General features: G+C 41.6%; 1 protein-coding gene across 4 annotated transcripts in view; it reads left to right on the forward strand.

Annotated features, from left to right (window-relative positions):
• Positions 1–21713, forward strand: part of RNF2 (ring finger protein 2) — a 23689-nt gene extending 1976 nt beyond the window's left edge. For 2 of the 4 annotated variants that reach the window (XM_068691261.1, XM_068691260.1), the window contains exons 2-7: positions 14829–14917; positions 15266–15426; positions 16392–16607; positions 17332–17604; positions 18733–18904; positions 19367–21713. In XM_068691261.1, coding sequence (XP_068547362.1) covers positions 14831–14917; positions 15266–15426; positions 16392–16607; positions 17332–17604; positions 18733–18904; positions 19367–19468 — 1011 coding nt within the window. In that variant the 5' untranslated portion in view covers positions 14829–14830 and the 3' untranslated portion in view covers positions 19469–21713. Of the gene's footprint in view, positions 1–1012; positions 1032–2070; positions 2091–14828; positions 14918–15265; positions 15427–16391; positions 16608–17331; positions 17605–18732; positions 18905–19366 lie in introns of those variants that run through there. The other 2 variants (XM_068691259.1, XM_068691262.1) reach the window with 2 other exon arrangements.
• Positions 21714–22547: the final 834 nt, after the last annotated feature.

The raw sequence follows: 22547 nt of genomic DNA on the forward strand, positions 1-22547 counted from the left end.
TTGGCTCTGTGAGCTACGGTTTATCATGTTTAATAAATGGCTCATTCAGCCTCATAATAACAGTGGGACATGAATTTCGCCTTGGAGGCGATTTTTAACTTCTTTGGTGGCTACGATTTTGACCTTCGGCGTTGCAGCTTTGAAACACCAGCACTGCTGCAGTCACCAAGGAAAGCACCGCCTGGCATGTCGTACAGCGTGAGCCCCAGTGAGATGAATTGCATGGGGCTGCCGTTATCAATGGCACTGTGTGTTTTAGGATTGGTGTATGATAATATGTGGAGTGGAAAGACTCACTTGGGCATCTTGGGTGACAAGAGCAGAATTCTGGCATCTTCAGGGCTGTTTTATCAGGAACTAGAAATAAGACTGGCACCTGTAGCACAGTTGTCAGTTTAAAATGTGCGATAGATGTCAGGGTATGTGAATTTCTTCTACTTCCTTTATTTTTCTCTTTGTCTTGCTGAATAAAAAGAACATGAGGCAAAAAATGTTGTGGGGAAAAGGGAACCTCAAAAATGAGGCATGAACCTGCAACAGTTCAGTTGTTTTTTTCCTAAAAGCAGCGCTGGATCCGTTCTTAGTGAAGCACCAATTTAAAGGATGTGCATGAAGAAAATATCAGAGTAATACTTAAATACCCTATACCTATTTTTACTGACTGGAACAGCAGTTTAGTAATGATGCAAACAGAGGAAAGAGATTGGAGAAAGGATGTTGCTGAGCCTAAACTGGGTTCTGTTTGGTGGTGAAAATAACTGGCCTCTGAAGCTGACCTTAAATTCTTAATTTTCTGAGGAATGAGCAGAGTTCAGTATTATGGAGCTGTTTGGACTTGTTGCAGTGGAGAAGTATTTTAGGAATTATCCCTGTCCGCCTTCCCCCCCTTCTGGATCATGGAGCTGGCCTGCAAACAGCTGGGAGCTAGCAGCAGTGTTCTGCTAACTAATTAAAAACCTAATCCACTCTTTACTCTTCACCTCTCAGGGATGAAATTAAACTATTTGGGATGATTCCTGGCTTTAAACTGTGTAAGTATTGTTCCTGTCATACTGTTTGTAAAATACAGAGTTTTATTTGAGACAGATGCAAGTTGTTGTCAGCTGTCACGCAGCTTTAGAGGAAAGCTGCATGCTCACCTAACAGCTTTGTTTCTGTGTATTTGTTGGAGGTGTTGAGTCAGTCGTGTGTAAGATTCCTGGGGTCTTTCCTTTTGTGTCTCTGATTTTGTGTTTATTTTCTGTTCATTAATAGCCAGGTAGAGGAAGCCAACTTTTGTTCCTACTAATAAAATGAGATCACTGTTACTTGTGGTCTCACCAGATCACAAATGGGTGAGAACTTTATGTAGCTAGCGAATATATCCCTGGAAAAATTGGAAAAACAAGCATCTCTCTTGACATGATACTCTCAACACTTCTCCCACAATCTATACACATTGGAAAACTGCTACTTGCTGCCCTTTATATTGATAAATGTGGCGGACAGTAGGTATCTTGCATGCAGAAGAGAAGGATAACAAAGTGGCTGGCTTGCTGTGATCCCAGTGGCTCGGCAAGAGCAGCACACCTGACTGAGATGTACTCACCTGTCAGCTTGAGGCTGCACGGTGTTTCTTAGAGGCTTCTGAGAAGCACCTTGGATGCTGCAGCGGTGTAACAAAGCAGACTGCTAATCCAAGAAATGGGTGTGCAGGCTTTTTGTGTTTTCTGCTGATGGAGTTTAAAAACCAAACCACGGTGGCTGCCCAGTAGATGTGGGAGCAGATCTGTGCTGGCTTCTAAAGCACCGCACTTCGGGGTGGTGCGGCAGCTCCCTGCGTGAGTCCAGTCTCTACACCCTGCTGGCGACCGAGCTGCTCCCCCTCGACCCTGAGGGGCATCCGAAGTCTGGGGCAGCAGCAGTGGTAAGGAGCAGGAGGTAGAACCCCTGGGGTCCTCTAACAAATGTAGCCTGAAGGTAACAGATCCTGGTTATTAATGCCATTTAAAGGTTCCCCTCGTGTCTGCAGGTCTTGGTGTTGACAGCGCCTGATGCCCCCACAGCTGTCAGGAAGGAACCTTGGAGCTCTGGCAGGAGTTTCCCTCTGGGTGAGCGCAGCGCTGTGCTAAATCTGCACAGTCTGAGGGCTGCAGTTCAGTCACTGCCACCATCTGAACTGGGGTCACCTATTGGGCAGAAAACAGCTGAGTTTTGTTTTTTTTTTTCTTCTGGTGTGACTAGCTATAAAAGGGTTTTCTTTCAGCATGCTCATCAGTCAAGGACTGCGTATTTCTGTGCTTCCAACTGTTTTTTTAAAAAAAAAGTGTTCTAGAGACCTTCCCTTTGCTGCTGAGCTTATCGAGGCGGAAAGCTTTGTTTAAGTATGTTCATAGGATTTCTTTTAAAATGTACTGCAAGCTAAAAGGCTAATGACAGTGTTATTGAAATCATCAGACTTATTCTTTAGTGAATGGGGTGGTCAGTTCTCATCTTCTTCAGCTGTTATTTCGGGGAGTTAGTAAGAAGTTGGTTAGCCTCAAAAAATGTGCCAGCTGCACTGTGTGGCTTAGAAGGCAGTGTAAGAATGAAAGTGCTGGCTCTGAAGCATAATTCTGTGGCTAGGGGGTGCGCTCCACGATAGCAGGGTGTGTGGTGTTTTCACACAATCACATGCGTGTAAAGCTTGTCTTTTACTGTAGACTGCGAGTTACACAACACTATAACCATAAATCATAATACACATTCTTATCGCTGCTTTGGTGTGAAAGTAATGGAGTGCTTTTATTGCAAAGATTTACTCTATCTGTAGTTCTGCTTGTACCTCATGCTTAGGTGATGCGCTTAGTCAAGGGGAGGAAACAAGTCTGACCCTAAGGCAGTGTGCATCATTCCTGTCTGTATTCTTTTAGTTTCTGTGACAGATTCAACTTCTCCAGAGTTTGAAAGTTCACTTTTGTTTTCTTTCAATCCTTTATCCCTCCTGTTCTGATCTGATACAGCACTGAAATTAATTCTAGGCAGGGAAAGATTCACTTGGCCTTTCTCCTTTACAGCCAGCTGTTAATTTTGAAGGCTCTTAGAGATAAAATCAACCATAGAATAAGAACTTCATTTTTGAAGCTCATGTGGGCAGCCATAGGCACTATATACAGTAGCATGCTTGATAATATGAGAAACTGCATAAAAGTTAACAGATAACAGAGAAAGTGGTAACTCTACTCCACCTCCCAGAGTTCTACTTAATAGTGTTACTTCATGGGGCTAAGTTGGTCGTGGCTATTTTTCTTTTATATCAATTGTTAGCAAAGGTCTTTGGCATATACGATGTTTTTGGTGTCGAATTCTTGTCTGATTTATTGGCCCACGTCAGCAGTGAATAGGTACTGTTCCTGCAACAGCTTCGTTTGCACTCCCAGCAGAATTGTAGTACTCACTTTGGACAAGATACAGATGGTCTGTGGAGGGTAAGTGCCAGTTTGTTTTAGCTGTAACGATTAAAATAATCTTACTACCTGCTGCTTTAGAACAGTGGGCGATGTTGGGTTTGGTGTTTTGTTTTTTTTTCTTCTGAAAATTGAAAAGTTTTTTACTTAATCCCTCTAATATTTAAAACTAAACGAGGAAACAAACAAAATCCCACAGCCTTTTAGTTTAGAGTAGCCTGGCTTTAAAATGTGATGTGTGTGAGCATTTGTAGGTATGGCAGCCAGGGGAAGATGGGTGTCCCTGTGAGTTCTGGACTACCTGGGGACAACTGATGTGCTGCAGAGAGAGTTCTCTGGAAGTGGGGTGGTAATCGTGTGTGCTGCAGTGTTTGTACCTCAGAGAAGGTCAGGAGGGTGTGAAGCAGAACTGAGTAACATTAACAATGAGGATTTTGGCTATGACCAATAATGCTGTGATCTGGGAGGCAGCAGAAATGGCCGCTGATGCCCTTGGCAGGGAATACAGAACCCATCAGAATAAACTGGAACTTGAGTGTCGTCTATGGGCATTACTCTCATACAGCTGTCCAGTGCCTATACTTGATTTTACTCTACTGCTGGAAACACACAGAAACATCAACTTAAAACCATACGCTTCTGTGATGCCCAGAAGTGTGTGGCTGTTCCTAAGGCTCTGTGATTAAGCAGCCTTGAGAATGACCAAAACGTTAACATGGTACAACTTTTTTGACACTCCTGGTATCTAATGTAGGAGGATCGTCTCATTTGTGGTCACTTCTACCAGCATTAGGTTCACCAGGTTATTCCATAGGTGTAAATGTGTGCAGCAGATGGTTTGTATGAGGTCATAGCACAAATGTTTGCCAAGGCCAGGATGAGCAGCTTGATGGCCAGATTGGATGCTGCTAAACTCCGTGGATCAATTCACTTCAGTGCCAGTAAATTGTGAATGGCAATTAACTGGAAGATGCCGTGTCTTAAGGCACCAGGCAAATCATGTCCTTCTGTAGGAGAATAAATACAGTGAAGAAGCAGTGAGAGATCACACGCTAGCAAGCTACTGGATCCTGTCATCTGCCAGGGAACCTGCTACAGGTTTCATAGTGACAGTATTGGGTGTTTAGGGCTTTTTTATTAATATTAAAGAGAAATGCTTACTGACTGTATGGGGCAGGTCATGGGAGAACGGAGGTTTGGGACTAGTTATCCAGAAAAGTAAAAATTCAGAACTAGTGTGACTGTGGGCAACAGTTATATTGGGAAAGGTTCTGCAGTGCTGCTGAGCTGTGCCTGTGCATTCTTTGGCTATACCAGCTGCTTTGGTACATTTTTGAGTGTGGGGTCTTGAATGAATTATATAACTGTTTTGTTTTTTTCTCTTGGCTAGCAGTGCTGTGCAGCAGAAATGAAGTGTCTGCTAGATTCACTGCACAGACTGACGAACTTTTTTTCAGTACAACCATCTAACAATGTAGAGCTTCATAATGCTTTGGGAATTAATGTAGCTTCCCTAAACATGTTCAGTGCCATAAAACAACTTCCTATGTGGTCCAATCTCTTCCTAATTAAGACTTTATTATTGAAACTAAGGGGTAAGAGGAAAAAGTATGAATCTTTCTAGGGTGACCTTTCCAGTAAATTCCAATGAACTTTGCATTTTGAGAAATCCAGGTTCAATTTTAAGTGGCAATTGAGAGAATCTGAGAAAATGTCTTAAAGATCATGTGCTTTCTTTCAAGCAAACTGTAGAAATGTATACTTCAAACTGCTTAGAAAATGTATTGTTTCCCCACTGTGTTATAAATAAAAGGAGAATATGATATATTTTTCCGTACAGAACGGGCTGGTTTTGTATTTTGAATGTAGAATTAAGCAAAACCTTGATTGTGGGGAATGTCTGACACTCGTGTATGTACAATTCATTTTATTATAATAGTAACTTCATTGTATCAGCTGACTGCTATCTAACATCAATGGGAGCTGGATGTACCCATCTGACAGTAAAATGTGGTATTTATTTTATTTATATTGTTTTCTCAGTTATGGTGGGGCATGATTGATGCAATGGATGAAAACACTTGAATGTTGATCTTTTAATTTACTTCTGTAAATAAATTAAGAAAACAGGATGGCAAGGAACCAGATGCAAGCATTGTTAAAATGGGATTGTCAGGATGGTTGTCACACTGTGTGTGTTTATTTCTCAGCATGTATCACGCTATCCTTCAAGTGTAGCTGAAACTGGAATGATTTAAAGTAACGAAAGGGTAGGCTGCCTTCCAGTTGTTTCATCGTACCAAGCATTGGCTGGGATGTATACCGAGTCAGATTGCTTGCGTTAATGTACATGATTATGGATGGTAATGTGTGGCCTCTGGGTAGTCCCAGCCATTTTTTCATTCTAATGCATTTCTATTCACACTTAGCTTCTTTATTTTTTGTTTAGCTCAAAAAAAGGAGTGGGGAGGTTTTCAGATTTGTTCCTGAACAGTGACTTGCAGAACCCCTTAAAAATGAATTTTGGAAACAGTGACACCAAGGAGCACGTTTAACTATGTGAGTGCCTAGAGGCTGGTAGCTTTCCTGAGGCAGGTTTTATCACCTGCCTTTGAACACTGGTAACTGTGGGCTTTGTGCTGTCATTCGGTTGTCTGGGGTGGGGTGTAGGGGCAGCAGTGGGATGTGCAGTGAAGGTGGTGAGGTTTTGTTCTGGACTGACATCGTCTTGGTTCGAAGGGAGGTGGAAGAGCAGAGGAGCTGGGCAGGGCTGTAAGGTGGCTTTAACACAAGTGGCTGAAATCCAGTTCAGGATCCAAGGATGATGGTCTGACAAAAATCTGTTTGCTTTCTTATTTCCCGGCAGTGCTGTTGCCCATTGCATTACTGGTGTGCTGCTTTCATGGAGCATATAAAAATGAGCTATAGCTTCTCTTCTTCCTTGCTTTTTTCTAATCCAGCATTTCTGTCCCCCAAGTAGAGTGCAAAGATATGCTTGTTTGCAAGCTGGTGTATCTGAAGGGTGGAAAGCATGGTATAAGTACTTGTTATTTGTTATTAGATCTGACTTCTGGAGCATGTAATTACTATTTGAAGTTTCAGCTTAATAGTTAGCATTAATTTGGCATCTTTAATAGTGTTTTAATTGGCTCTGTGCTTTGCAGATGATAGAATTCTAGTTAATGTCTACAAATTTTTTTTTTTTAAACAGTAGCTTTGTGTAAGTTTTGCTAACCACTCATTTTTCAACGTCTTAGGCATTTTCAAAGGAGCTCACTTACAGTACTGCAGAGTATTAATTGATAGTGTCTGGTAATAATTCTGAAATTAGTCTGTGAATAATATTTTTAGGTGTTGTCTGATAGCTAAAACTGTTCATTTGATAACATTCATTTTGTAATCTGTATGTGTCTGTTTTTGTTTTTTCAAATTCTGTTCCTCATGATTAACTACTGATCCATCACCATTTACAGCTCTGTTCTACCAGTTACAGGTTGAAATTCTGGCAGATACCATAAGCTCTCAAGGAGAGGGCTGCTTCTGCCAAAAAACAAGGTGCTTTTGCATGCTGTTGTCCAGATTAAATATATGTACGGGGAGAGAAACTATTCTTGGAAAACGTTTATGTGGTGGTTTAGGGCTTATTCTTCATGTTAGACAAAAATCCCTCAATGTAAATATTACTGCTGATTTTTTCCCCAGGGTCTCAGGAAGTATTTAAGGAAAGTGCTCTTTTGCTTAAAATTGCACTTTTATCATGTTTGCAGAGGAAATGCCAGTGTTTAGAAGACTCGGTGGTTATTTTATATAGTATATCAGCATCTGAAGGCTCAGTGCCCACGTTGCTGGTTTTATGAGAAGTGTAACCCCTCAGTTTGAGCTGTGTGGAAGCAGTGTAGTCCCAGAAGAGCCTTCTGGTACTGCTGGGTTTCCTTGTGGAAGGCAGGTGAAGCAGGATGGGGCGGGAGAGGCCCTGGCTGCGGCTTTCCTCAGCTCTCGGAGGGCAGTGTGTGACTGGCGGCACCTGTCCTCCGCTTCTGCCCGTGGCACATTCTGTACAAGAAATGATGTGTGAATTTCTCTGGTAGTGAGATATGTCTCACTGTATAAATGACAGAATGTGGGTTGGAAGGGACCTCCAGAGGCCATCTAAGACAGCCTCCCGCTGAAAGCAGGGCCAGTTAGGTCAGATCATTCAGAATCACGTCCAGTGGAGTTTATCCAGGCAGCCCCAGCTGTACATACGGATGTGGGACAAGAGGCAGGAGAGCAGCCCTACAGAAAGGGATCTGGGGGTTCTGGTCGATGTCGAGCTGATCATGAGCCAGCAGCGGGCTCTGGCAGCCAAAGGGCCGACCATGCCCTGGACTGCCTCAGGCACGGCCCTGCCGTCTGGCTGAGGGAGGGGTGCTCTGCTCTGCTCTGCCTGGGGCGGCCTCACCTCGAGCACTGGGTGCAGCTTTGGGTGCCACAACGTGACATAGAGCTGTTAGTGTCCAAAGGAGGGCTATGAAGATAGTGAAGGGTCTAGAGGGGAAGACGTGTGAGGAGCGGCTGAGGTCCCTTGGTTTGTTCAGCCCAAAGCAGAGCAGGCTGAGGGGAGGCCTCATGGTGGCCTGCAGCTACCTCATGAGGGGAGTGGAGGGGCTGATTGTGTCAAGAGAAGATGAGAGTACATGTAGCTGCTATAGTATTGAATGCAGTTTGCAACTAGAAAGAAGTTGCAGCCTTCCCAGTAAGGGAGGTTGTGACACTGAAGCTTGGTATCGAGAGGACAAGGACTGATAGCTGAATGAACTAAGCATACTTCAGTAAGACGTTCCTCTCTTAAGCTTATCCCCTTTGGAGATCAGCACAGAATTACAGTGCATGCAATATACACATTAGGAGAGACACTTGCAGGAGTGGTGACAATGTGAATAAATAAGCAGAAGAGGAAGAGGGGGCACAGATGAATGCGGTGACATACTTGTTCAGGATCATCAAGCAGTTAATTTCAGAGCTGGGAACAAAATGAGCTCCAGGCCAGAGCCCGATTTGGCTGTCTCCTAGGGATTTTGAGATCGAGAGATGGTGGGGGGGGGGAGGCACTTCAGAAAAGAATAAACACTTCTATACCTCAAATCGTACTTAAAATCAGATTTTTGTTCTGTGTTGTACTGATCTGTACTGGATTGTACTCAAGGACTAGTTGTAGTTGTCCTAGATTACAGCTGAATGTAAAGCAACCTGAGCTGGCAGTGAACTCTAGAGAAGATTAATTCTGTCAAATAGTGTGTCTTTCCAGAAATATATGTGTGTATATATGTATATATATATATATATATATATATATCTCTACACACACACACACACACATGTATATATATACATATAAAATTATTTTTTCAAATCAAGCTCCTAACCAGGAAGTAAAAACAAACAAACAAAAAAAGAAAATAAACAAATGAACTTCTTACATAGAATACTTTGTCCAAACAGGCAATTTGTCTCTAATACTAGTTACAGAATCAGAAAGAGTAAAATGTAAAATTCTAAATCCATTAAGCTTGTAAAGCAACTGGACAATGATACCTCTTTATTTAAATATCTGTATATATATAATCCTTGCTGAAAAAAAAAAAATTAAAATCAGAAGAGTTGAAAATGCTGTTGAACTTGGCATGCTGAAAAGTTGTCTGAGTCTCTTACTATTTTAAGTCTAAATATTTAACTTCTGATGTTTGGAACAGAAATTAGTGGATTTTTTAACATGTTTAATACTACTATGTGTATATTTATTTAAAAGAGCTTGATGTATTTTCCCCCCCCACCCTCAAAAGTGTTTGCTGATGAAAGTTTTCAAAAAGAATGCACAGGTTTGTGTAAGTAGCAGCTGGCACCGCTGTGGTCACACTGGAGATGGCTCTGTGGATTGTGGCTCTGGCTGCTTGGTACTTTCACCCCTTCTCACACCTCGAGGCGTGCCGGAGTGACCACGTGTGCAGTTGCTTTCCAACCTCTGCTTGGACTAAAATAAGCACTGGTACGTGTTTCAGGGAAGGCTCAGCCTTGGAGGGAATCTGAATGTCGTCCTGTAGCAAGTGCCTCCGTCCTTGCTTCAAGCAGGACCAGTGCCAAGGTTAGTTCCAAGCAGCAGCCAATGTATTCCTAAATTCTCACAAATGAGAAACGTTGGCAGTTTGAGAAATAAGGGCGAGGACTTGCCGGTGAGCCCTTTGGCTCCCTCGTGGCCAGAACAGCATGTCTGGTGGCAGCTCCGAGTTGTCTGAAATGCATGTTTTGCCAGTTGGATTTTGTTTGTGCTGGGCAGTTTCAGGAATGGGATACCTGAATGTCTGACCTACTGTGACTCACGACCATGTTTGAGCAAATAATTAAGTGTATTTCAGTCTAGGAGCTTGTTCAATGTGTGTGTGTGGCAAGCAAGGATGTTGCTCTACTGGAGTTGTTTCTAAGTGATGGCTTTCAGTAATGATTTTCTGGCACAAATAGTCTGCTCAGTAAGCAGGCAGGAGATGACTGAGTGGCTTTTCGGATGGATTTCTCATGTTGTGGTGAATTTTCTGTACTTTTTGCTGTAATTCTCTGCCTGGTTTTCAATACTGCAGGACCAAGACTTGTTCTGTTTTTAAGCCCCAGTCACTTGTCTTCAAATTAGTTGTGGAAAATAGTCTGAAAAGGGGTGAGCGCAAAGAGGGAGATTGCATAAGCCCATTTTTCCAAGGACACCAGGCTTAAGTAGTCATTCAGATGAAGTGATGCGGTGCTTTTTGCTGGCACTGCCAGGCTCCTCTTCTGGCTCTGGTAAGGGAGCCATTCAACTCAGAGGTTGAGCCTGGTTGCAGAAAATCAACAGAAACTTTTTGAAACACATTCAGAATAGCACAGGTGGGGTTTGTTTTGTTTTTAATGCTATGGCAACGTAGGGAATGGAGAAACCCTTTGGGTACAGATGAATTAAAATGTATGTACATTCTGTAATGTTCATCAATCTCCCTGACTTACCTTCCAGTTTGCTTCTGTAAAAGACATGAAGCAACTAGGCAAACTTTATGACGAAATAGAATGATATTTACTAGATCTTAACTTGTTTTAGTTTTTCCAAATGCTGTTAGGAACAGGAGGGTGACAGGAAATCAAACACAAGTAGATTTATAGCCTTTGTGGTTCTCATGGTTTTCTCATGTCTTTTGGGTGTCTCCAGCTTTGATAGTGGCAGGTGTGCATGCTCCGTAATTGCAAAACTTGTGCCTTGGAGTATTCCTGCACCTGTAGAGTGAGTCAGTCAGAAGGATTGTAGGTGTCCTTGTAATCCCATGTTTTCTTTGAGTGGCTGGCAAGAGCAGCCCTCTGGCTATGGCACAAATCACACAACTGGCACCTGTGGAAGTGAGAAAGGTATTTGATCTGCCTACCAGGCTGGGCTTCTCCCCTTTGTAGTGCCCCATTGTCATGTAGCTGGTTGCTTTCCTCTTGTAGCCAGAGGGAGCAGAAAAGTCACAAAGGTAAAAAATGATAAAAAGTAGAAAGTCATGATGTGTTAGGATTTTTTTCAAAAACTAATGGTGGAAAAAAAGTTTTGCAGGGGGTTTCTGTCTGCACTGTGTTCCCAGCACATGACCTCTAAGATCCCGTCTTCCTTGCTGATAAAGTGGAAAAGATCTGAAATATTGAATAGCTGAAAACTGAAGTAGATATTATTGTGATGAAATCTGCTTAATATTTTGGGTTGGAAAAATGAACACGAGCATTGTTCTCTAAGACTTAATATAAAAAAAAAAAGGCTGAAAGGGATGCAGATGGACAGTGAATTTTGTCAGCAAAGATCTGACTGATCTTAACAGGTTGAGATTTCAGTGAAATAAATGTCCAGACTAATGAATAAACATGAGTTTTATATTTATTTTGTATCTTTTCTCTCCTTGCCAGCAACAGTTAATAGAAAGTCTGTTCCTTCTCTCTAGAAACTTTCTGCTTTGTTTTTCACTCTCTACAAAGTGTCAACACAAAAGTGAACTTTCTTTGGCTTGCCAAAGCCTTTTCTCTTGGCTTTGTAGCTTTAGGAAGGATCCTGACTGGTGCAGACCAGACCAGTTGATTTCTTTTAGTTTTGTCGCTGCATCAAATCCCAATGGAGGTGGGCTGCCTTAAAAGGAAGCCAAACTGAGGAGTGATGTCTGCGCTGCCGCTGAGGCTGTGAACACCTTGGCACCATCAGAACAGCCAGAAGGAGCCTTTCTGAGGGACTCACCTCTGTGCCAGGTGAGGAGAGCCCGAGATGGTCTGTCTGCAGCCACTCAGCTGCACAGCCAGCACGAGAGCCACAAGAGCAGCGGAGTGCAGGGCAGACGTGCCTGGTCACAAGCCTTGTCTCCTTCTGGAGAGCAGCATGTTAAATGACACTAGAGCATAAACTGGGCAATGCTGTTTGGGATGTGCTGTCAAAATGACTGCTGGTACAGTGCTCGCTTGGTTAAAGCAGGTGTCAGTGTAGCTGTCCGACTATTTGCTGCCAAGCCCAACGGCCAGGGGCAGGTGCAGGCTCCTCCTGCTTGGTTATAATGTTTGCCTTGAAAGTCAGCTAATGGAGAGGTTTTTCCTACCTCCCTTCCCAAAGTGAGGAGAGGAGATGAGTCAGCAATGAGCATAACCTGGGGCCATCACTTCAGAGATGATTTGGAGGCTGCTACTTGATGATGGCTATTACGTGGTCAGTGCAATTTTAGGTCAGAATGTGGAGTTTGATCCTTGATGGTCCTTGACTTTGGTGCCAGTTGTTGATACTGCTGTGTTAGATTTTAGATTGCATCACATTTCTTCTTACAGCTGGTGTCTAACAATGTTATTGGGGAAAGAAGTTAAACCTCATTTGCATGCATTTTTCAGGCCCAGTACATATCTGGAAATGGATTATAAAAAGTATGGAAGCAGGAAAACTGCTAAGGAAGCTCCTCTGTTCGTCAAACAGATGAAAAACTCCATATAGCGTGATGTGATTGTTGGCTGATTTTTCTTTTCAGCCTGTTTGAACTGACCACATTTCCAGTGTTCCTCTGATTTTGACTTTGTATGCAGTGGTGACAACAGAGGTGTTTGCTGGTGACCAAGAGGAGCGTGTGGCTCTCTCTCACTTTCAGCTAGCTTTAAGGCCAGTGGTTTTCCTCTTCAAGTCTGAAAGTGCTATCACTGCAGACCTCAGGGTGAGAATTAAGCACTTTGCATCTCAAATTAGAAGCCTTTAAAAGAAAGCTAATCAATTATTTATCGTGGCGCTTGTACCATGTCTTCTGTAGTGCAGCCTCTGGTGTGTTGCAGTGCTGCCATACAAGGGATGATGCTCATATGCTTGTTCTCTGGGCTGAGGGTTTTGCTGGCTGTCTGGCACCAGAACAGCTGCTGTTGTGTTAGCGTGAGCATGCACATTGAGGCAGGATGGTACCTGCACGTGGTGATGTCTGCCATGGGCCATTTCAGTGAGCTCCTTACAGTGGTGGAGCTGCATAACGCTGGAAGCAGGCTTTCTGCTAAGTCCCAGGAAGTCCAAGATCTCTTATGTGTCTTACTCTGCTGCAGTCTGATTGTGTGCTTGAGCAGATTTTGGGAGGGGTGTGAGTGCTTAGCCGCTTCATGCATTTCAGTAGTTGAGATGATAGTTAATTAAATATCTCAGCTCCAAAAGCACTCAAGAGTGCTTAATTCAATGCAAACACAGAATAATAATGTTGGATCTCTGTTAGAACAACTGACTGATAACATGCAACAGAAATCCTTCTCTGAAGGACCTGACTTCTTGTATACCTGGAATTACTCCAAAAATAGTGAAAATTAGGTTGCAGAGAAATATTTCCTTTATTTTCTACTGGCACACTTTTCAACATTGCGTCGTTGTTGAGCTGTGTTACTTAATACCATAATTTAAATTCATATCTCAAAGTATTTTAAGGAAAATACCCAGACAGGATGGTGCAGTGCTTGGCAGGCGTGGAGCTGACAGTCTGCAGCGGGGTCGTGGTGGCTTCTCCCTGCTAGCTTGGGTACTTGCTGTTGCTCTCCACATGATCACTGTGGAGCAACGTGTCTCTTGTGACAAGTAAACTGAATTTTTAGGGCACGGGATATACAGTAAGAACTGGAGTTGGAAGTCTGTCATCTCCTTTTTTTTTTTTTTTAACACCTTCAGACCCGTGTTACTTACTAGACATAATGACCATGTCTACTTGTTGTCAGGCTTTTTTTCCTTGTGTTTTTTTTTTTTTTTTTTAAATAAGGTGGGAAATCTAATCTCTGGTCCTGAAGAAGAATAGATGCAATAATCTTCACTGCACTGCTTTTCTTGCTCTCCCCTTAACAATTAATTAAAGCTTATAAAGTAACCGTGTTCTCTTGAGAGGTTGACTCATGTAGAACTCAATGAATTTGGGACTAGATTATAACATAGCTGGTGGGTGCAAATAGAATCTGTATTTGGCTGCCAATTTGAAGGGTCTGAAAATAAAAACATATATATATATATATATATATGTATATATATATATATATATGAATAAAGAGAGAGAGAGTGATCTGGGAAGAAATCACTTCTATTTTCTCCACCTAGTAGAAATGTCAGCTACTACAATCTTGCCTCGTACATTTTTTATTTTATTTTTTTTCCAAATATACAACACAATCTAGGATAAGCTTTCCTGATGTAAGTCAGGCATTTTTAGAGAGACAGGGATGACTGTCCCCTCTCCAACATGAAAATATTTTCTGTTCGGAAATATAATTTACTGTTGTTTTAACCTGACTTCCTTTGGTATGGGTGCAATCAACATGTGTATTAGTTTTGCTTCATCTCTTAGCAGCAATCCCAGAATCTAGTGGGAAACATTCAGTTTTCTCTGAATTGGATTGGGAAACCTTAGGGGGATGTGTGTCCGGGAAGAAAGAGAGGTATTATAGGGTGCTTCCAATGAACATGTTCAGCTGTTTTCCTGTGTGGTTGCATGATTTTGACCTTCCACTGGTTAGGAGCTGAATCTGTTTGATCCCTATGCATGTGTGAGCACAAGTCTCTGGAAAGCTGCAAACGCCACCCGCTGTGCAAAACGTTCACACCACAGAGCCCAAACTTCATGGCCTTCAGGTCCATGTCACTTCTGTTTTAACGACCTGAACTGATACTTGGGAAGTGTTCATGGCTGAGTAACTCCTTTGGTTTTGATGCAGTGCATGGGGTTATTTGTGTCCAACGCCAAGCAGTCTGCTAGCAGGATGCATTCCCACTGTATTTCTGCTTTGTTGGCACTTGGGCTGCTGGGTCTGAAGGGACCCTGGAAGAAAGTCTGCTTGGGAGAGGAAGAGCTGCTCTTGGAGTCAGGTGCACCTCACCATGCAATGTGTTTTTTCTGTTCCCAGCCATGTCTCAAGCTGTGCAGACCAACGGAACACAGCCCTTAAGCAAAACTTGGGAGCTCAGTTTGTACGAGTTGCAAAGGACGCCTCAGGTAATACATGCTGAAGAGCTGGCCTTCATGGCAGGGCTTGTTCTTCATTTTAAACCTGTTACAGCTTGACGTTTAAGATTTTCCTTTAAGAGTGCTAACTGCCTGTTTTAATTGACAGCATATTTTTAAAAACTCCACCCAAAACTCCTCCTCTCTCATAATATTAGGAAACTATACTGATGTTTGATCTTTGTCTTTTTCATTCCTTTAGCAATAGGGGTGTGCGTGTTCGGTGTGGCTGTGTATGTCTCTTGTTTTGTCTTTTTGAATGTAAAAGAGTAAAACATGCAATCTCTGTGAGAAAGTCACTAAATTTCAATAAAGAACTTTTACTTTATTTTATGCTAGGAAGCAATCACTGATGGCTTGGAGATAGTGGTGTCACCCAGGAGCCTGCACAGTGAACTGATGTGTCCCATTTGTTTGGATATGTTAAAAAACACCATGACGACAAAAGAGTGTTTGCATCGTTTCTGTGCTGACTGTATCATTACAGCCCTCAGGAGCGGGTATGAAAATATCATTACAAGGAAAAGGGATTCCGCTTCAGATGAAAATATGGTCAAGAATCCTGTAAATCTTGGGTGTTGATGAGTAAGAGTTATGTGCCTGTGCACTGCACGTTTCTGAACGGGTAGCACACCTTTCATATTTCATTTCCTTGTGTTCAGCCACCTGTGGCAGACCAGATCAGGCTTTCTGCAGATATGGAAAATCATTTCTCTTGTATACTCAATTACAAGTTCATATTTTCTCAAAAAGCAATAGCAGTCTGAAGTAATCAACAGCAACGTAGCCAGTGATTTATGTTATCTATTTCCATCTTCAGAGGACACACTTAATTTGCTGTGCTTGTGGAAATTCTGATGAGTGGTTAGGAAAAATACTTTTGTTATTAGAGAGAAACAAAACTGTCCTCAAGACAGTCTGCATTTCCATTATTGAGGCCTCTTCCTTTTAGACGGAAAAAAGAAACCACACAAACCTAACGTGAACCTTTGGTTAAATGAGACCAAAGGGTAGGAAGGATAAGACTCTGTTTTAGTTTTCCCAGTAATTAGTGCTTGAACTTCAGAATGGGTTCCTCAACCTTGGTTTCATCCTCCTGTTACATCCTTTCAGGGTCCTCTGAAAGACCGTGCCTTCGATATAACTTCATGCAAAATGCATCTCTTCTAGGGGAGAATCCAGGCAGAGGGTTAAGGGAAGAAACAATTTGCAGCATAGAACTTCTGAATTCTTCAGTCTAAATACAGTTTGCTTAAACACATTCTAAGTAAACACACTTTAAAAATTGAAGCAAGGAGATGCGTGGTTTATTTTGTTTAAATATTTTGAATTACTTGATCTGTCAAAAGATAGAAGCCCTCTTCCAGATTTACTGTAAACACTGAGTCTAAGAAATGTGGCATTGGGGCAGGCTTCTGTTATTGCCATAGACTTAGTATTGCTTTCTCTCTTTCCTCATGTCTAGCAACAAAGAATGTCCCACTTGTCGTAAGAAGCTAGTGTCAAAACGATCACTGCGACCAGATCCCAATTTTGATGCTCTCATCAGTAAAATTTATCCAAGCCGTGATGAATATGAAGCTCATCAGGAGAGAGTGCTAGCAAGAATCAGCAAACACAATAACCAGCAAGCTTTAAGTCACAGCATTGAGGAAGGATTAAAGATTCAGGCTATGAACAGGTACGCAATGGCATAGTTTGTCCTCACGTCAGTCTGTCTGCCTTAATGCCAGGAGTGCACCACCTCTTCTCCTTGCTCCCTATGTAGCAAGAGATTCCTCTCCTCTGAAGGCTGCTAAAATAACTTTTAACAGTTCTCTATGAAGAGAGAACTTTGTATTGCTCTCTGTAACATCTGTGGCAGCTAGATGCTGTTCTATGAAATCACACATTGTGTCTTTAATAATAGACTAATGCAATAAATCCTGTACCAGTATTGCTATTACGTGTGAAAAAATGCATGTAATGCCAGGATGAAGGTATTAGTGCAGCTTACCTCCCAATACTAGAATGTGTGGTGTTTACACAGTCTTGGAATTGCGTGTGTGCATTTAAGCTTGAGAATTAGCTGGGAAGGAGACCCCAGACGTTGTTGTAGTGAAGCATGAAAACTGAGTGACATTAAAAACAATCTTAAAACATGCCTAAAATATGCTTGAGGGATAGGGAAAAATCCAAAGTCTTGTATGTGGTTATCTTTATATAAGAATGATTTAATTTCTGTTTTTAAACTGTCTCAGAAATGTTTAGTGCTTGTGCATGTATATGCTTTGCAGTATGTTGCCCATGTCTAACTTCTGGCATGACTGAGATGGGGAGAGGGAGGAGCTGCATGAGTAGGCTGGGCCTGTGTATTGGGTGAGTTCTGAGTGCAGATTAGCTTCATTTCTACATACTTACATCAGGTTACAGAGGGGCAAGAAACAGCAGATTGAGAATGGCAGTGGAGCAGAAGATAATGGTGACAGTTCACACTGCAGCAATGCCTCAACACACAGCAATCAGGAAGCAGGGCCTAGCAATAAGAGGACCAAAACATCAGATGATTCTGGGCTAGAACTGGACAATAACAACACAACTGTGGCCATAGACCCTGTAATGGATGGTGCTAGTGAAATAGAATTAGTCTTCAGGCCTCATCCTACCCTCATGGAGAATGATGACAGTGCACAGACAAGGTAAATGTCTTCTATTCCTTTTCGTGTACTCTGGTGTTATCTTCTGTCACTTTTGTTTTCTTGTCTATCGCTTTTTGGGGCTTTTTAAAACTAATTTGCTTCAGTCATTACCACCTCCTTTTTAACTATATGCACATGTGGTTGATGGTACTGCTCGACTACTATCAAAAACAGTGTTACAGTAGCAATCTGTTTTAAGCTTTTGATCAGAGATAAAGGTGGTTTTAAGGGTTTCTAGCAGTTCACAGTAGATACTGGGATAATGGTATAATATTTACTTCTTGTAAGATTATTTGGGAATAAACAAACTTTGCATAAGTGCCAGCAGTTTTTGGAGCAGCTTTGTGTCAGCATGATTTGTAGACTAGAAGCTTTACCTGACTTTTTTTTTTTTTTTTTTATGATCCAGTGTGAGCACAGACTGCAAATTTTGGATCAGAGCAATGAGTAGTCTTGTGGAGTTTCCTCAGATCTCTTCCTGTCTTTTTCTTCAGATGAGACATTTCTTTGTGGTGTCTAAAAATGTATTATAAGCTTCAGCCAGCTTTTCTTTTTGGTTTGGAATTGCAAGGGAGTTTTGGGGGTTGTTCTGAAAGGCAAAGAGAAAACAAAGCTTTTGGGAGAGGCCTCTGCAGCATTTGTGTCAGACTTTAATTCTTGCATAAAGAATTAAAGAGGAATTGATAACGAGGCAGTAAGGAAGAGTACCTTGTACAAGGAGCAGAGGTGCAGAGAGCGGTGTTGCTCTCACACCTTATGGATTCATGTCTGGGCAGGTCAGACTGCATCTATGTGCAGATTTCAGCAGTTGTGAGCAGTTCTCAAAAACCCTTAGCATCCTGCTAGTAGGCTTTTCATTTCAAGCAGATGACAGGACAGCACTATTTGAGCTTTACAAAGAGCTCAAGGCCTATGGAAGGATTGTCAAAAAGATGTAAGGACTGTTTGGAATAACGTTATTTGGTAAGCTGCATGCATGTCTCCAGTGAAAGCAATTAGTGCTCTTACTTGTGAACTGTCTTTAAAGGCCTTTTCACACTTGATGCTTACCATTTGCGAGTGTTCCAGATGTCTTTTTCCCATACTGATAATACGAGTGTCTGATTAACTTTGTGGTTGCTGGTGCAGATACATCAAGACCTCAGGCAACGCCACCGTTGATCACCTGTCCAAGTACCTAGCTGTGAGATTGGCTCTGGAAGAGCTTCGTAGCAAGGGAGAGTCAAACCAGATGAACCTTGACACGGCCAGTGAGAAGCAGTATACCATTTACATAGCTACTGCCAATGGGCAGTTCACTGTAAGTAGAATTTCTAAGAATTATACTGAGTATCAGTACATTTTTGATAAAGATTTGATTAAAATACATGCAGTTGGACTTCTCCTGAGTTGACCTAGGGATAAAATTCATAGCACCAGGTTGCTTATTCAGATAGTTTGCTTTGTAGGAAAGTGTATATAAACAAAGCTCTTTGTTTACAGACACAGGAAACCTGAAATTGACTTAATTTACAGCTATATTCACTTTGTATATAATTAGCAAAACAGTTTTCCAGCACTATTTTAATGAGATAGCCAGGAGTCCAAAATAGCTTGCGTTGCTGTTTTTTTGACACAGAGTGTTTAGCCGTAACTTGTTCCACCTCATCAGTGACTTCTTTAAGTCAGCGCGCTGCTCTAATGTAAGCAGTCTTCTAGTGATACCATACTATGTGTGCAAGCTATCAGGTCTTCTCTTTTCTGTTCTGGTGTTCTCTTCCAGGTTTTAAATGGGTCGTTCTCCTTGGAACTGGTCAGTGAGAAGTACTGGAAAGTGAACAAACCCATGGAACTGTACTATGCACCAACAAAGGAACATAAATAAGCTGTGCTGGAAAACTGAGATGGGACTGTTTTTATAGCTGACTTCTTCAATATTAAGAGCAGGCACCACTGTTATCTTCATGGACAATACATGCGATGCCTTCAGGCTCTCTCAGTATACTTATTAATATGATTAGACAGTATTCTTGGTTGTATTTAATTTAGACTTTTTTTTTCTCTAAAAGACTAAATGACCTTCTCCAGTGCATTCCAGTGTTTGACATGCTTTTTTGTTCCCGATGCATGATAACTGAACGAGTGTTCCAGTTTGGAATGTCTTAATTTTGTCCAGGTAAATCTGGATTTCTAATACATTTGACACAGTTACAGTAGCCTCTGTGAAGTATTGAGCGTTGGATGGCTAAGTAAGTCTATTCAATAGTAACATATGCCAAGGAATGTGTTAAATGTTGTAATTTGCTAATGGTTATCCATATAAAAGATAGTAGAGAATTGATTTCTGATGGTCTTGCAGCTAGAGGTGATCAGATTCCTGAGGAAACACTTGTTATTCAGACAATTTCTTGTGAGCAAATACAGCTATAGTGAGAAAACTGACACTTTAAAACCTTGCTGTTTACTGGGCTTCAGTGCAAGGTGATTTGGGAGATTGATCTGCTTTCTAACATATAGTTCAAACAAAACCAGAAAAAAGCAAACCCAGAGCCCTTCCCTGTGTAGAACATCCCAGTCTTGATTCACAGTGCAGTTTCCCATCTGGCCCTTGTTGCAGTGATGATCCTGTTCTCACAAGCTTAATTAAATGAAATCTGGAAGTTTTACAGCCCTACTCTGTTCCCTGTTATAACAGATTTTTATTGTGAATGTATCAGTGTTCTGTAAAGAACTGTCTTGAAAACTTCTTTTCAACATAAATTCTCTAAATTCTAGCACGCTGACAAAATGCGCGATCAAAATACTTTTGCTTTATAGAATTCTTGCCACCCCAGCTGTGAGCTTATCTAGGCTTCAGTTTGAGTAGGGAGGACTTCAACCATAAGCTGCTCTAAGATTACTTTTTTTTTTTTTTTGCGCCGTAGCTTTAACAAATGTGGCATAGCACTTTGGAAGAAAATGTTAGTACTTGACAAAGTTTACCGTTTAGTGTCTTAAATTTAGGTTCAAGTTTTAAAACTTGGCAGTAGACTGTTGTGTGAAGTCCAGTAGCTGCTGTTCATGTGCATGTTAAGCTCCTCTTCCCTGGCACTAGACCTTGCTGTCACTTCATGGGGGCTGCTGTACCTATTAGCATCCTGGCTGAGGGGAAATGCGTTACCATGAGATTCCCATTGCTGTAAGACTTGCTGATGAAGCCTTCATGTGCTTGCATCTGAAGCTAGAGGCAAAAGAGTTGCTGTAATAGGTGAGAAGCAATATACCTGAACCCATGTGGTATTGCTCTTTTGTCTTGTGTGTAGTTAGACTGAGCTCTTGGCATGTGGTATGTAAGTATCCAACTGCTCGGGGACTCTCAGGAAGGAACTACCCTTCCATTCCTTCTGTCTGTCAAGCTTAGCACTTGTAAATACGTGTCTGTTCTGACTGCTGTCATAGTTCAGCTTTATCCCCATGTGAAAACTACACAGGCTTCTTTGAAGAATTATTTTCTCTGACTGGAAATACCTGTTTCTTCTTGACAATGAAACTGAAGTTTTCAGACCCCAGATCACAGGGGGTTAGTTTTTAATTAAATACTTTACTCATTCCTTTCTGGTGAAGTGTTGCATTGTATAGACTATTAGTGCATGTCCATGGAATATAATCCAAGGGGGCTGGGGGTGTTGTGATTATAAATGCTTTAAAATTTACGGGGAAATGTCTAGTTTAGTTGCAGCATACCTGCCCATTGTGATAGCTAAGGTAATGTCCAGTCCCTTAAGCAAGAGAGGTGTTCGTGAAGCTGAGCAGTCTGTTTAGGAACCGTCTGTCACTTTGTCCCCAGTTCTTAAAGTACAGGGGAATGTGAAGCTTTTATTTTTCATGTTCATGTTGTAGTGAATTTACTGAATATTTATGTTCTTTAAATATTATATATAATGTAGTTGTTTGATTAAACCATTGATTGCACTGTGACTCATTAGTGCTATAAACTATTTTATTTTCACAATGACTTTACTATTCCATCTTTTTAAGCCATGTTACTTTAAGCACATGATGCTTGTTAGGTACGGGTAAGCACTAGTATCCAATTACAATCACACTGAAATTCTCATAAATTAACAATAAAAGCAAAAGTTATAAATGAACTAATGGAAATTCCAATGCTGCTTCCTCTTAAAAACAAAATGTTTAACTAATTTTTGGTTGTGTGAGGGGTTAGTGCTACTGTACATGGGATTTTCCAGAGGGAAGGCTGAATAGATGTAGCTGACCTCCACACATATTGATCCTGGCTAACAATGTGATTCGAGTTTGGCCTTCAGCAGTGTTATAGTCCACTGAAACCAGCTGAACTCCCGTGCACATCGCACACCGTGAATGAGAAATAGAGGTGATGTGGAGCATGTGTGCGTGGCAAGTAAAGGCTAACAGCTCTTCCATCACTTTGCCACAACCTGTCGCAGAGGTCTGCATCCTGAGAAGCACAAGGATTTCCACAGTACTCAATGCAACAACTTTGGCTGTGTTTAGTTGTAGACTGAGTCGGTTCAACAGAAAACACCACAGAAATAGTACCTATAGGATAGCTCTAACAAATCACGTAGGTTGAGGTACGTTATCTTAAAAAAAAAAAAAAACAACAAAAAAAAATCTATGTTCTTGTCTTCATACTGATGTTGTTATATATATGTATAATTGTAATAACTCTACTTATTACACACAACTATAAAACAACTCAGATTGCATTTTTCTGGTTAAAAAGTTGAAGACAAAATTCTTGTATATACTAAAGGTATGGTATACTGGGATGTCCTGAGCTTAACTGCTCTCTGGCAGGGGAAGAGGGAGGTCCCTTTCAGGCTGTACTCAGGCTGCTTGCTGTGCTGACACCTATTTTCAAAGCTGCCTCAGAAGAGATTTATCTCCATTAAAGTTGTCCTCAATCTCAGCTGAACTGGAAAGACCCAGAGAATGCTCGA

This window comes from Anas acuta, chromosome 8 (assembly GCF_963932015.1).
Source record: "Anas acuta chromosome 8, bAnaAcu1.1, whole genome shotgun sequence".
Taxonomy (NCBI): Eukaryota; Metazoa; Chordata; class Aves; order Anseriformes; family Anatidae; genus Anas; species Anas acuta.